This window comes from Pimephales promelas, chromosome 12, assembly GCF_988280905.1.
Source record: "Pimephales promelas chromosome 12, fPimPro1.hap1.1, whole genome shotgun sequence".
Lineage (NCBI taxonomy): Eukaryota > Metazoa > Chordata > Actinopteri > Cypriniformes > Leuciscidae > Pimephales > Pimephales promelas.
This window is the reverse complement of record NC_142780.1, coordinates 20629408-20640710: the sequence shown is the minus strand read 5'-3', so window position 1 is coordinate 20640710 and position 11303 is coordinate 20629408. Positions and strand designations below refer to the sequence as shown.

The window sequence follows — 11303 nt, the reverse complement described above, 5'->3', positions numbered from 1 at the left end:
TCCTCTGAACATAGATTATGCTAGATACAAGTGATGCTTCAGCATGAGTTGATTTGCATGAAGAGTTTGTGTTTTGAGACCATTGAACAAGTTTAACCTTGTATTTTTGTAATTTTTAATATATAGCCTAAAAGAAATTAATGCTAACATTATATTATTGCATAGTTTAATCTTTATAACAAAAACAAAATAAACAGTAAGCTCCACCCACTTCTTCTTCCGCGCTCATAAATTGTGTTCACAAACTTTCGTTTTGGCAGAAGTTCACGTTGTTCTCAAACGCAGAAGTCAAGATTCTTCAAGATGACAGGCTATATTCTCCTCACTGTTCTGGCGTTCACCTTTCTTCAAGGATACACTGGTAAATAACATTTTGCTCATGTCTTTTCCAAACCATTATTTGTTTAATGCATTTTACTGTTTTAACCTAAATCAACGTTCTTACCAAAGGCAATATGTATCAAAGTAAATTAATAATAATCCATTGAGACTGAGGAACGACTTAAATTTAAATTAACAAATAAAGTTATTTTATAGTTATTATTTTAGTTGTCTTGTTTTTTCATTTTTTTTTTTTGGGGCTACTTTGCAATTCTGAACGTTTAGGTAGATTCTCTTTTGTGCAATAAGCCAGCAAAAAAATAATAATGAAAAAACAAGACAACTTTCCCGGTGAAATACGGGGACTTTTTGCAGTCAATTGAAAACGAAAGTGTTCCTGTTTTTAATAGGGTTGAAGCCTAATACAACGCCATAGAGCTTATATACGCTGCATAAAGACTGCATATGTAACAGCCCAGAATACAATGTAACACAGGAATTATTTCAGAAAGCCATGCCAAGTCACTTACTGCAAGTAAGACGAGGAATTTGCCACCTCACTTGCTTACCATCTTGACCCAACCAGTTAGACGACATTTGAAGGAAAATGTAGGCTATTTGTTTGAAAGCACTTTCACATTTGCTTCTATTTAACAACTGAATGTAACAGCCCAGAATACAATTTAACACAGAAATTATTTCAGAAAGCCTCTGTCATGTCGCTTACTGCAAGTAAGACGAGGAATTTGCCACCTCACTTGCTCACCATCATGACCCAACCAGTTAGACGACAGTTGAAGGAAAATGTAGGCTATTTGTTTGAATGCACGTTCACATTGGCTTCTATTTAACAACAATGCACATGATCAGATAGCATGTTCCTGTTGTTGTCGTGGCTGGTATGCAAATTACACATACCAGGAAGTTTAGAAAGAATATAGAATAGGAAATAAAAAGTCAACTGCCCTGTTGAAACAGATGTTTTTTGTTGTGACGTAAAAAAGATAAGTCATATCAGAACGTTTCGACCGTTCATGTAAAAATAACAATCCATGCAATGCTGCAAACCAAAGTAACACATTTCAGAGAGAAAAAAAAAAACTTCATTAGGGAGTGTGTACACCTTTAACAAACACACCATATTACAGCCACTCTGTCTGTCTGTCTGTCTGTCTCAGTCTGTATATATCAGCAGTCTTGACTTGGTAATATTTTCCCTCTCTTCTTTGCAAAACCTGATCTTTTAAAGGTCCCCTGACATGATGAAATTTTCACTTTCTGGTTTTCTAACATTAATATGAGTTCCCCCGCATTTATAGGGTCCCCCAGTGGCTAGAAATTTCAATCAGTCAGTGTAAACTGAGCTTTGGCTCTTTCATTCAGAGTGACAAAAAGCAACAAGAAAGCGACCAAAAAGAAAGTGACCAAATTATATTGTTTAGTATCCTATATGGATGCAATTGTTGCTTTATTCTATAAAACTAGCTAACTCAACATTGCTTTGTTTTATTACTTTTTGTTTTACAGCTGTTTTGGAGGTGAAAGGTCCATCTGAGCCCGTTCTGGAAGGACAGGATGTGACATTGGAGTGTGTGGATACAGAATCTGAGCTGAACATGAGCACTGTGCACTTTCAGAGGTTCTCCAAGGTAAGGTCACTTACACAATAGCAAGGAAATGTCTGGTACACAATGCTCTTTGACGTGCACTTGCCTGTAAATGTCAAGAAAACAGCAGATTGAAACTGAAATGACATCTCGTTTCTCACGGGAAATGAGAAGGATTTATGTTATTGCCGCTGTCTGTACACGTCCTCTGCTGTCTGTGGTGCCGGTCTGATTACTGAAGAAACAGAAAGTGAGAGATCTAAAATTACAAACAGATCTGTCAGGGACTCTAACTCTCAAATATCAACACAAATGCTCACAATCTCACAGGGCAATCACTAATAAAGGACAATATTATTTTGAATTTATTTGTCTGGAGATCAAGGCTGCAATTGGTATTTAAAGCGCAGGAGTGTTTTAGTGAGTTTCGGAGAGCTGTTATTCTGGGTTTAATTAGTATCTGGCAGTGAGGGGCCTTTGGAGGATTCACAACATCTGCTGCTTCTGTCAGTGCAGAGTCTGTTTGTCACATTTTCCAGCTATCTAAATGCATTCGAGCAAAAAAGGATCTCCATACCACCAATCACAAAGACAGATGCTTTGTTTTGCAAACACTCATTAACCTGCGTTAGTGAGACCCAAGTGTCGTTGCCCCAAACAGTCGAATTCCTCCAAGTGTAGCATATTTAATCAAATTCAGAAAGTATTCCCTACATCAGCAAGGTTTTCTTAACCCTACAAAGCCGACTGGATCATATTTGATTCGCAATTTTTGGAGGCCTCTAAATGATCAAAACCTAGATGAAAAATCTGTTGTACACAATATACTACATTCTTTCTGTTTTCTGATTAATAGTTTAATAGTTAGGCCTGAAATTGTTCCTTGACTTTACTTGACTATCCATAAATCATTTTTTAAAATCATAATAATTTCTATCAAATATATACAACAGGCTTTTGAGTAACATTTATATGTACAACTCTCAAACATCATTGTTTCGCTTTGCATTGTATTTCGTCCCCCACAATAAAAACTACAGAGCTTTGATCATAAAACTAAGCACTTAATCCTTAAATGCATGAATGTTTCACCAATCATTACATATTACGGTTTTTTATAGACCCGGATCTATGTCTGACACAGATGGATCTCTTCCTGCCGTGATAACATAAAACCTGATATTAGAGGAACAATTACAAAAGAATAAAATAAAGTATATTTAGCTTGGAAGAGTTTGAGCAGATGTTTTTGAGCAGACCATCATCAGCATCTAGCTCATATTCGCTATCTCAAACATATTCTCATCGTTTTCAACATCTTCAAAATCCATATTTTGATCTCTGACAGCGTCTTCACCAGATCCACTGACAAGTGACAGTGACTAATATTTGATTGTGTTCAGTACTTGCTCTGCAGTTCATCTTTTGCTGATGAAACTTGCTATTCTTTTGTTTTCCGCCTGCAGCAACTATGAGTGAAATGTCACTTCATTATTTTGTATATATAAGACATGACCCCCTTTGTGGAATAAAGGTGGCTTGCACTTATTCAGTCATCAAGATTCAATTGTTGTGCAGAAACAAATGCACTTATACTGTGTTACACATAGGGATGGGTATCGTTAAGGTTTTATCGGTATTACTACTCTTACCGATACCGCTTATCGATCCGGTACTTTAACGGTATTCTTATCGGTTCTTTTTGGTGTTTTTTATTATTTATTTATTTATTTATTTATTTATTTATTTTAAGAATTAAGAACATAATTAAACTTTATATTTTGAAATGTAAAATAGAAAAAGCAAAACGAAGAAAAATATATTTTTGTTATGCAGCAGTGTGCAGGCTTTTTTTGTTTATACAAAAAGGACACAAGAAAAAAACAAGTACAAACACAAGAATACAATTAATCAAAGATACAAATTATATACAAAGTGCTTTAATTTCAGGATACAAACATATCTTGTCAGGTAATTGTTTCTGTCTGAAAAGAAACCTAATCAAATATAAAATAGCACTGTAGTTTATCATAGATAGAATAATGCTTATTAAATCTAAAGTTACTCATTCAAAAGCTGTGAGTGATCTTCTCTGCCTTTTGTTGTTTGATTTGCATTAATGGCTGAATCGTCAGCAGGTTTAGGCTATTAGACTGCTGCCCCTTTAAGACCGAGTGCAGATAATGGGGACTGATGCACCATCATTTTCTCCCTATTATTTATGTCCATTTAAGACATAATTGTGTTTAAGTGAATAAACTGTGTTTAAGTAAATCTCAGAGCTGGTCATTTTGACATTTTTATGTATATTTGATAGTTAAGGACGCACAAAGCCCAAGTATAGGTTACTTTTCTTGTCTCGTTGGAGTCCGTTTCGGAGCGTGCACCGCCTTGTGAACAGCGTCTCTTGCGCAGGCTTTTGTGTTTTTAATAGCCATTTTCTTCATCTTGCAACAGTAGAAGACAGCGTTTTGCAACAATCGCCGATCGTGCTGATTCTGACGGTACGTTTGGGTTTTAGGAAGAACTGACAGCGCTCCGCAGTGCTGTGAAGTAAAGGAAGTTAAGCTGGACAGATCGTTTCGTTTTTTAACGGTTTTATCTCAAATATCTTCTTTTTATAATCTTTGGAAGCCGAAATACAAAATATATTAGAATAATACCCCAGATCTAAAGTGTAACCACGCTGAATGTTTAGTTCTGTCCTCATTGTCACTCATTAAGCAAGGGCTGTCGTGTTGCGTGTGCTGTGGCTTATTTGCGTGAGAGATCGCTCTCTCTCTTCTGAACTGCGAATTGCAAATTTGCATCACAGACAAATGGTTTAATTAAAATATAGTTTTTATATAGAAATGGCTGGCGATATAAACATGTTCAAGATAACGTCTTTATAGGAATAATAAATAGTAGCCCAACTTGCGTGTATTTACTTAATTTCTCCAGTACCGACAGCAGAACCGGTAACGTCCGAGCTTATCGATACAGCGGTCTTTCAAAATTCAGTACCGGGGCCCGTTTAATACCGGGTTTCGGTACCCATCCCTAGTTACACACCTCTACACAATTTTTTACAAAAAATAAATAAATGGGAAAACAGGCTTTCTTGTTAAATTGTTTATAATTAATTGACCGAGGAATACTAAGAAGGTTGACGTTGAGGTTAGTGAATGACGTTCAAATGACACTGTGCGTTTAATGGTTAAATATCATCTTACTAAGATATATAGTTGGGACTTGGGAGATACAGAGACTGATACAACTGATATTTCTTTGCATACTATGTAAGTAGTCTGTTGGAGTTAAATATTACTTTCTTTTCCTTCTCAACAGTACATGAAGAGGTGGTATCGGCTAGAGACAGATCAGGAGTATTTCTACCGCCGGTGTTTTCTGTATGATGTGGATGTGAGAAGGGAGGAGGACAGACTGCTCCTCTTCATCGCCAGTATCCAGTCCTGGTCTGACGGCCCATACCGCTGTGTCTCTGAGAACAGTTCTGCACCAGACAACTCCTCCCAGCCCCTCACCATCCCCATCCACTGTGAGTTAGAGACACCATGGGCTGCATGAAGATTGTTTGTGATGCAAATCCCCATTGATTTGATCCATATACATCTAGATTGTCCAGATGCTTCAATCTTTCCATTGTTGTGTGTGAGGCCAGTTGCATCTGACATTTTGTCACAAGGAATTTTTATATTTGGGATTTAAAGATTCGATGACAAATAAAACTCTTTATCTCCCTAGATGACAAAATCAATATTGATATTGATTGGGGGTTTTGCAGTGCCCAGGGATGAGTTGACAGTGGTGATTTATTGGAAAAACAGAGTAAAAGAAATACCCAGATGGAGCTATACATAGATGTTCAGTATGAATAATCAGATAAGATGATCCATTGTATAATTACATTCAATCTGGATGTAATATGCTGGAATCATTGAGAATAATCCACTGCTGTCAGTCACCAACAAGTTAAACTGCCAATTCAAAGTTTGGTGTTGGCAAGATTTTTAAAAATTATTATTGAGCAAAAGCACAGTAAAACAAAATAATAATATTGTGAAATATTGATATTTAACATAAATTTATTTGATGGTAAAGCTGAATTTTTCAGCATCATTACTCCAGTCTTCAGTGTCACATGATCCTTCAGAAATCATTCTAATATGCTGATTTGGTGCTCAGGAATATTTTTGTGAAAACTGAAAATATTCAGGATTCCTTTAAGTAAATAAAAGCAAAAGTAACAGTCGAAAATTCTTTACTGGACTTTTGCTCAATTTAAAGCATCCTTTCGTAATAATAACAGTATCAAGTAATACAAAATCTTACTATTTATACATATTTTATGAATGTATACAAATATTATGTATGCACAAAATATATAATATACTATACATATATTTAAGTGATGAAGTGATGAAGACATGCTCTGAATTTCCATGACCTACTTCCTTGTTTTTATGTTATGCAAATGTATCCAGGAGCAGAGCTGTTTTGACTAATCCTTTTATCCTCATATATTCTCTCTCTTTCTATCGCAGATATGCGGGAGGTGTCAGTGCACAGGGCTGGTTTAGGATACTTAACACGCTATTTCAACTCGGTGCAGGACCTTAAAGTACAATTAGGCGATGATGTGGAGCTGGAATGTTCTACTTCAGCTTCCGAGGCACCTGAATACTTCTGGGCTAAAGAGGTGACAGATTTACTATCTAATGCATTTTTTTTTTCTCACAGCAGTTTTTAACATGATGCATTGCTCAGTCTTTGGGACTGCAGTTGCATGTTTTCATGTAATGGACATTTTGGGTTCTTATACAACTGAGAGAAAGGCCTGGAAGGCCAGCTTGCCTAATAAAGTCCTGTTCAAGTGAAAATAAGCTTGTTCACTCAGGTCTGGGGGAAAGCCTGTGAAAGTTGTCAACTCAGTTAATTAACAGGAAATGTGCTAAGCCAGGGAAAGTGTATGGTAGATCTGCGCTAAGTCTACACTCCCCTGATCAATTCGGAATTATTGTAAAAGTTTATTTATGAGCTTTGTGCTACAGGCGTTGCAGCCAAATGTGAGCGAAGATTGGCTTTGGCGAGAAAATAAAACTCACCAGGGCTCAGTTACTTTCCAGTGACTGGTTATTGAATTTTAGAACTGTGAGAAAGATAATCAAGCCCCTACTGATAGATTTCACATAACTGACACAAGCGATTCAAATCAACGGAATGAGCCACACGAGTCATGACAGATGTTTGCTAAAGAAAACATATGTCACGACTCAGATGTCTTCTTCCTTAGTAGAAAATCTGCTAACTTTTGTTTATCTAGGATGTCTAGGATGACTTTTACCAACTGGAAATATTCCTCAAATTGAGCCACTAAAATGAATATATTTTAGGAACAAAATATATTAATTTTCTACAAGAGATGGATGTATCATTTGATATATAATGTGATATATCTTTTTCATTTATACGAAAGAAAATGTACAGAAAGAAAATATTTTAAAATTAATTTATATCTTATTGTCATAGTTGGTTGCAGGAAATAGGTGAGAGGCAGGATCTAGTCCCAGGCAGTAAATTTGTTAAACTTCAAGATACGAAAACAAAAACCATCTTGGCAGAAAACAGGAATAGAAACAACCAAGTATTACGCAATGTGAACCGACAAATTAACCAAACAATATTTTATATTATTGATATAATCATTGAAAATCATTTCAGGAACAGTATAAAATGTGTTCTGGTAAGGCCAGTAAAACTTAATTCACTCACCTTGGGCATTTGAGACAAAAAGTTCATTTTTGATCTGTGTTTAACTGTTGAACAGTGCATGACAAAAACAACAAAAAAAGTCCATCTAAATGTCGTGGTGTGGGTGATCGATGACCATAGAGTTTCATGAGATAGAAGTCCAGAATGAGTCATTCGGTCTGTCCTCCACCACATCAAAAAAGTGCACTATTATTCTCTGACATTTAACACCCCCTCAAATATTTATTATGCGAGATGTTTTCACAAGGCAAGACTGAGTAAAAGCACACTCTTATAAACAGAGTAAAATAGAAAAACAAGCTTCCTTAGATTGCAGAACATGTTCTGGTGTATAGCAGCTATACCTGTTTATAGTGCTGTGTCTGCACTCCAGCGGAGGAAACAGGAAGATGTTCGGAGCCAGTGGATTAGCTCAAACAATGGTGCTTTGGCCAGAACTTGGCTTGACTGGGAATCCTCTTAATTCACTTTCATTTAAATTGAAATGGACTTTGTTGGCAGGCTGCAGACGTTCCTCTAGTGCCAAAAAGCATTCGTAGGGTTATGATTTGCTCTGAGTGGTTTTTGCATAGGCATTTGTTTCCTTAAAATGTAAGGTGTTATGTTTTATTTTCACATCATTACTCTTCCATACTCACTAACATTATTTAATGTAAATGACTCAGGGATTCTTAGGGGGGAAAAAAAGTTTTTTCATTTCTGTTGTATTTTCGATTCAAAAAGTTAAAAAAAGTGGGAATTCACCCTTGCATGATTTCCATTCCTAAGAAGTATTACTTCTGCCTTATCGTCTGACGTCAAATATTTCATGTAGTTCCTGCTTTGCTTTTCACTTCTCTGTAACCTCTGTGTGTGTCTATTTCATATCAAGGGAGATGACTGGATTTTGCCATCTAATAAGTTGAAGTTGGAGAAAGTGAGTGATCAGAATGAAGGGAGATACACCTGTTCGGCTCAGTCGCCCACTGTGCGGTCCCTCGTGAAGAAACGTACAATCAGCATCACTGTTCTACCAGGTCAGAGCTGCCAAAAGCGTGTGACTTGTAGTGAACAACAGTGTACACCAGGGCTTCTCAACTCTGGTCCACTTTTCTGTTTAAGTGTGTTTGATTAGGGTTGGAAGTAAACTCTGCAGGAAAGTGGATTTCGAGGGCCAGACTTGTTCATAATTTGAACGTTTAATTTTATACCTAATGGCACTAGCAGCAATTCAGCAACTAAAATCCCTTTTGATCTATTTGTCCAATTTTCAGTTTTAGAGTATAAATGCGCTTGTGTAAGACAATAATATTGACCTTGAGACCTCATTCAACTTCCATATGACATATTTCTTAATTTCGTAATGATGACAGTTTTTTTAAGTCAAGAAAATATCTACTTTATGTCTGCACAACATGGATAATTTCTGCCATGGTATTAGCTGTAAAATGTTAAAGCTTTAAAAACGTCAAGTTTTTATTTTAAGAATAAGAATATTTAAGAATTTTTAAGAATATTTATCTGGCTTTTAACAATGTTCAACATGTATATTGACATTTTGTATGTGCTCTCTGAACAGTCAGAATGAATCAGAATGAAAAACGTATGAATGGTCAGAGGAACCATTATTTAGATCAGCCACTGTTATCAAGTAGATTTAAAGTGCAAAAAAGACGTGGAATCCAATTGATGTCAGCAGAAAATGAGTCGTTTCAGAGAAAGAGCAAAATTGTTACATTTTGATTTGAAGACTAACAAGTCAACAGTTATTTTATTTGCACTAACGTGCACCAATGAATCATTCACAATAAGAACTGAATTAAGGAAGTACATAGGGTTGAATTTGATTTAATGTTGACAATAACCCTCTATTAGGCCGAGCAACTAATACCAATGTTAATCAGGTTGAAATTTTTGATTAGGTTTTTTTGTTCTTTTTTTTTTCTATTCCATAACATTTAAAGACAGTTTGACAGACGTATAATATTTAATTTTGTATTTGTCTCTTAGAGAATGCAGCATGGTATGAGTCAACCTCCAGTCAGATTGTTCTCATGGTATCTGGTGCTGGATTGGTCCTTCTGGTGGTTGTGATATCCATGACCGCTTACCTCTGTCGCCGAGCCAATCAGAGGAATCGCAAGGGACCCATGTAAGTCCTCCAAATCACCCTAGTCATGTTGTCTGGAAATGTGGGCAGTGTTTCATGTGGGTGTTTGACCTCAAGCCCTCCTCTATCATGTCAAGTGGAGCCTGAATATTACTATGAGCATCAGTAGTCCACTTCTGTCACTCCCTCAAAGCTGTCGAGGCAGGCTAGTCTATGTGCAAATAACTGTCTCAATTACCACCACATCCTTCAGGTCCACATCTTCTCTTATTCTGCCTGATAAAACACTCACTCTATCATATTTCCTTCTCTTGTCCTCTCAGTGATGACCGTTCCCAGAAGAAACCCATCTATAGATCCAGCGTGGAGTCTCTGCCCTCCACCGCTGGTGACAAACAGCCGCTGGTGTAAAGAGGGAGATTGATGGAGGACTGGAGAGGAGAGCAGAGAAAAGAAGACAAGAGAAAAAGATGAGCGAGCATTGGGTATTCAGAGTAGAAGGGAGTTAATTAGAGCGTTGGCCATAGATTTTGTTTCGCTCTTGGGTCTTTATTCAGATATATAATTTAGAGACTGTCTATGAAGGAAATCGAAAAAGTATACAAAGACGGGACAAATTATGGTTTTAGCTTGGTTCCTTTCCAGTGTGGATCGCAATAATGGTCTTCAACAAAAGGTGTGCAATTATCTCTGTATTGATTCACCGACCCTGCAAAATTGAGAAATGCTGAAAACATGCTTTTGTCGGGTGACTTTCTTCACACCAGTCTTATGCTGGCTTATTTCTTTAAACTGATTAACATTTCTTTTTAGGAAAACCACTGTTTGCAAGCTGTACAATCATTTAGTCAGATGTAGAAATGTTAAAGTTACTGCTTTACATAAGTATATAATATTCCGCTTTACTTGAAAGACAGTAGATAAAATCCAGATTAACACTGAACCAATTACTAGAAGCACGTTGAAACTTGCACTTTTTTTTACACAAGTTTGATTTTTCCATATCTTTGAATTTAAAGCTATTAAAATGACTTTACAACATAATCACCCTCCAGTGTTGTTACTGATCTAATTAAGATAGACATTCATGTATGCTCAATTTTGCCAAGAAATCTCAAGAGAGTTCATCTCTATGTAAATGGCATTGCCACTGTTTATTAATAAATACCTGTAAGTTCTCAAACAAGAGTTCTGATACACACTTAGCTGGTTGATTTGTTGACCATTGCAAAATAGATTTCAAGGGATAGTCCACCAAAAAAAAAAATCAATTTTTTTTCATTACTCACCCTCATGTCTTTCCGAACCCGTAAGACTTTTGTTCGTCTTCGGAACACAAATGAAGATCATTTTGATGAAATCTGAGAGCTTTTCTGGGTAGCAAGACTAACCCTCATTGGTTTTTGCAAGTCAAGCGAACATCTTGAGGTTCCGTTTACCACATCTGATGTGTGAGTACATGAATGTTTATGTGTGAATAAAAACCTAAAGTTTGTGTTCTGAAGATGAAT

The 11303-nt window shown here is 36.4% G+C and overlaps 1 protein-coding gene across 1 annotated transcript; it reads left to right on the top strand.

Annotated features, from left to right (window-relative positions):
- Positions 1-202: 202 nt before the first annotated feature.
- LOC120484499 (vascular endothelial growth factor receptor 3) lies at positions 203-10836 on the top strand. The gene is made up of 7 exons (XM_039679684.2): positions 203-361; positions 1849-1970; positions 5259-5469; positions 6476-6630; positions 8575-8719; positions 9693-9834; positions 10116-10836. Exons 1-7 carry the CDS (start codon positions 304-306, stop codon positions 10201-10203), a joined length of 921 nt encoding a protein of 306 aa, XP_039535618.1. The 5' UTR covers positions 203-303; the 3' UTR covers positions 10204-10836.
- The last annotated feature ends 467 nt before the right edge of the window (positions 10837-11303 follow it).

Coding starts and splice junctions, on each gene's coding strand:
- LOC120484499 (XM_039679684.2), top strand. CDS start 304: ATGACAGGCTATATTCTCCTCACTGTTCTGGCGTTCACCTTTCTTCAA. Junction 362..1,848: donor CTTTCTTCAAGGATACACTG/GTAAATAACATT, acceptor TTTGTTTTACAG/CTGTTTTGGAGGTGAAAGGT. Junction 5,470..6,475: donor CCTCACCATCCCCATCCACT/GTGAGTTAGAGA, acceptor TTTCTATCGCAG/ATATGCGGGAGGTGTCAGTG.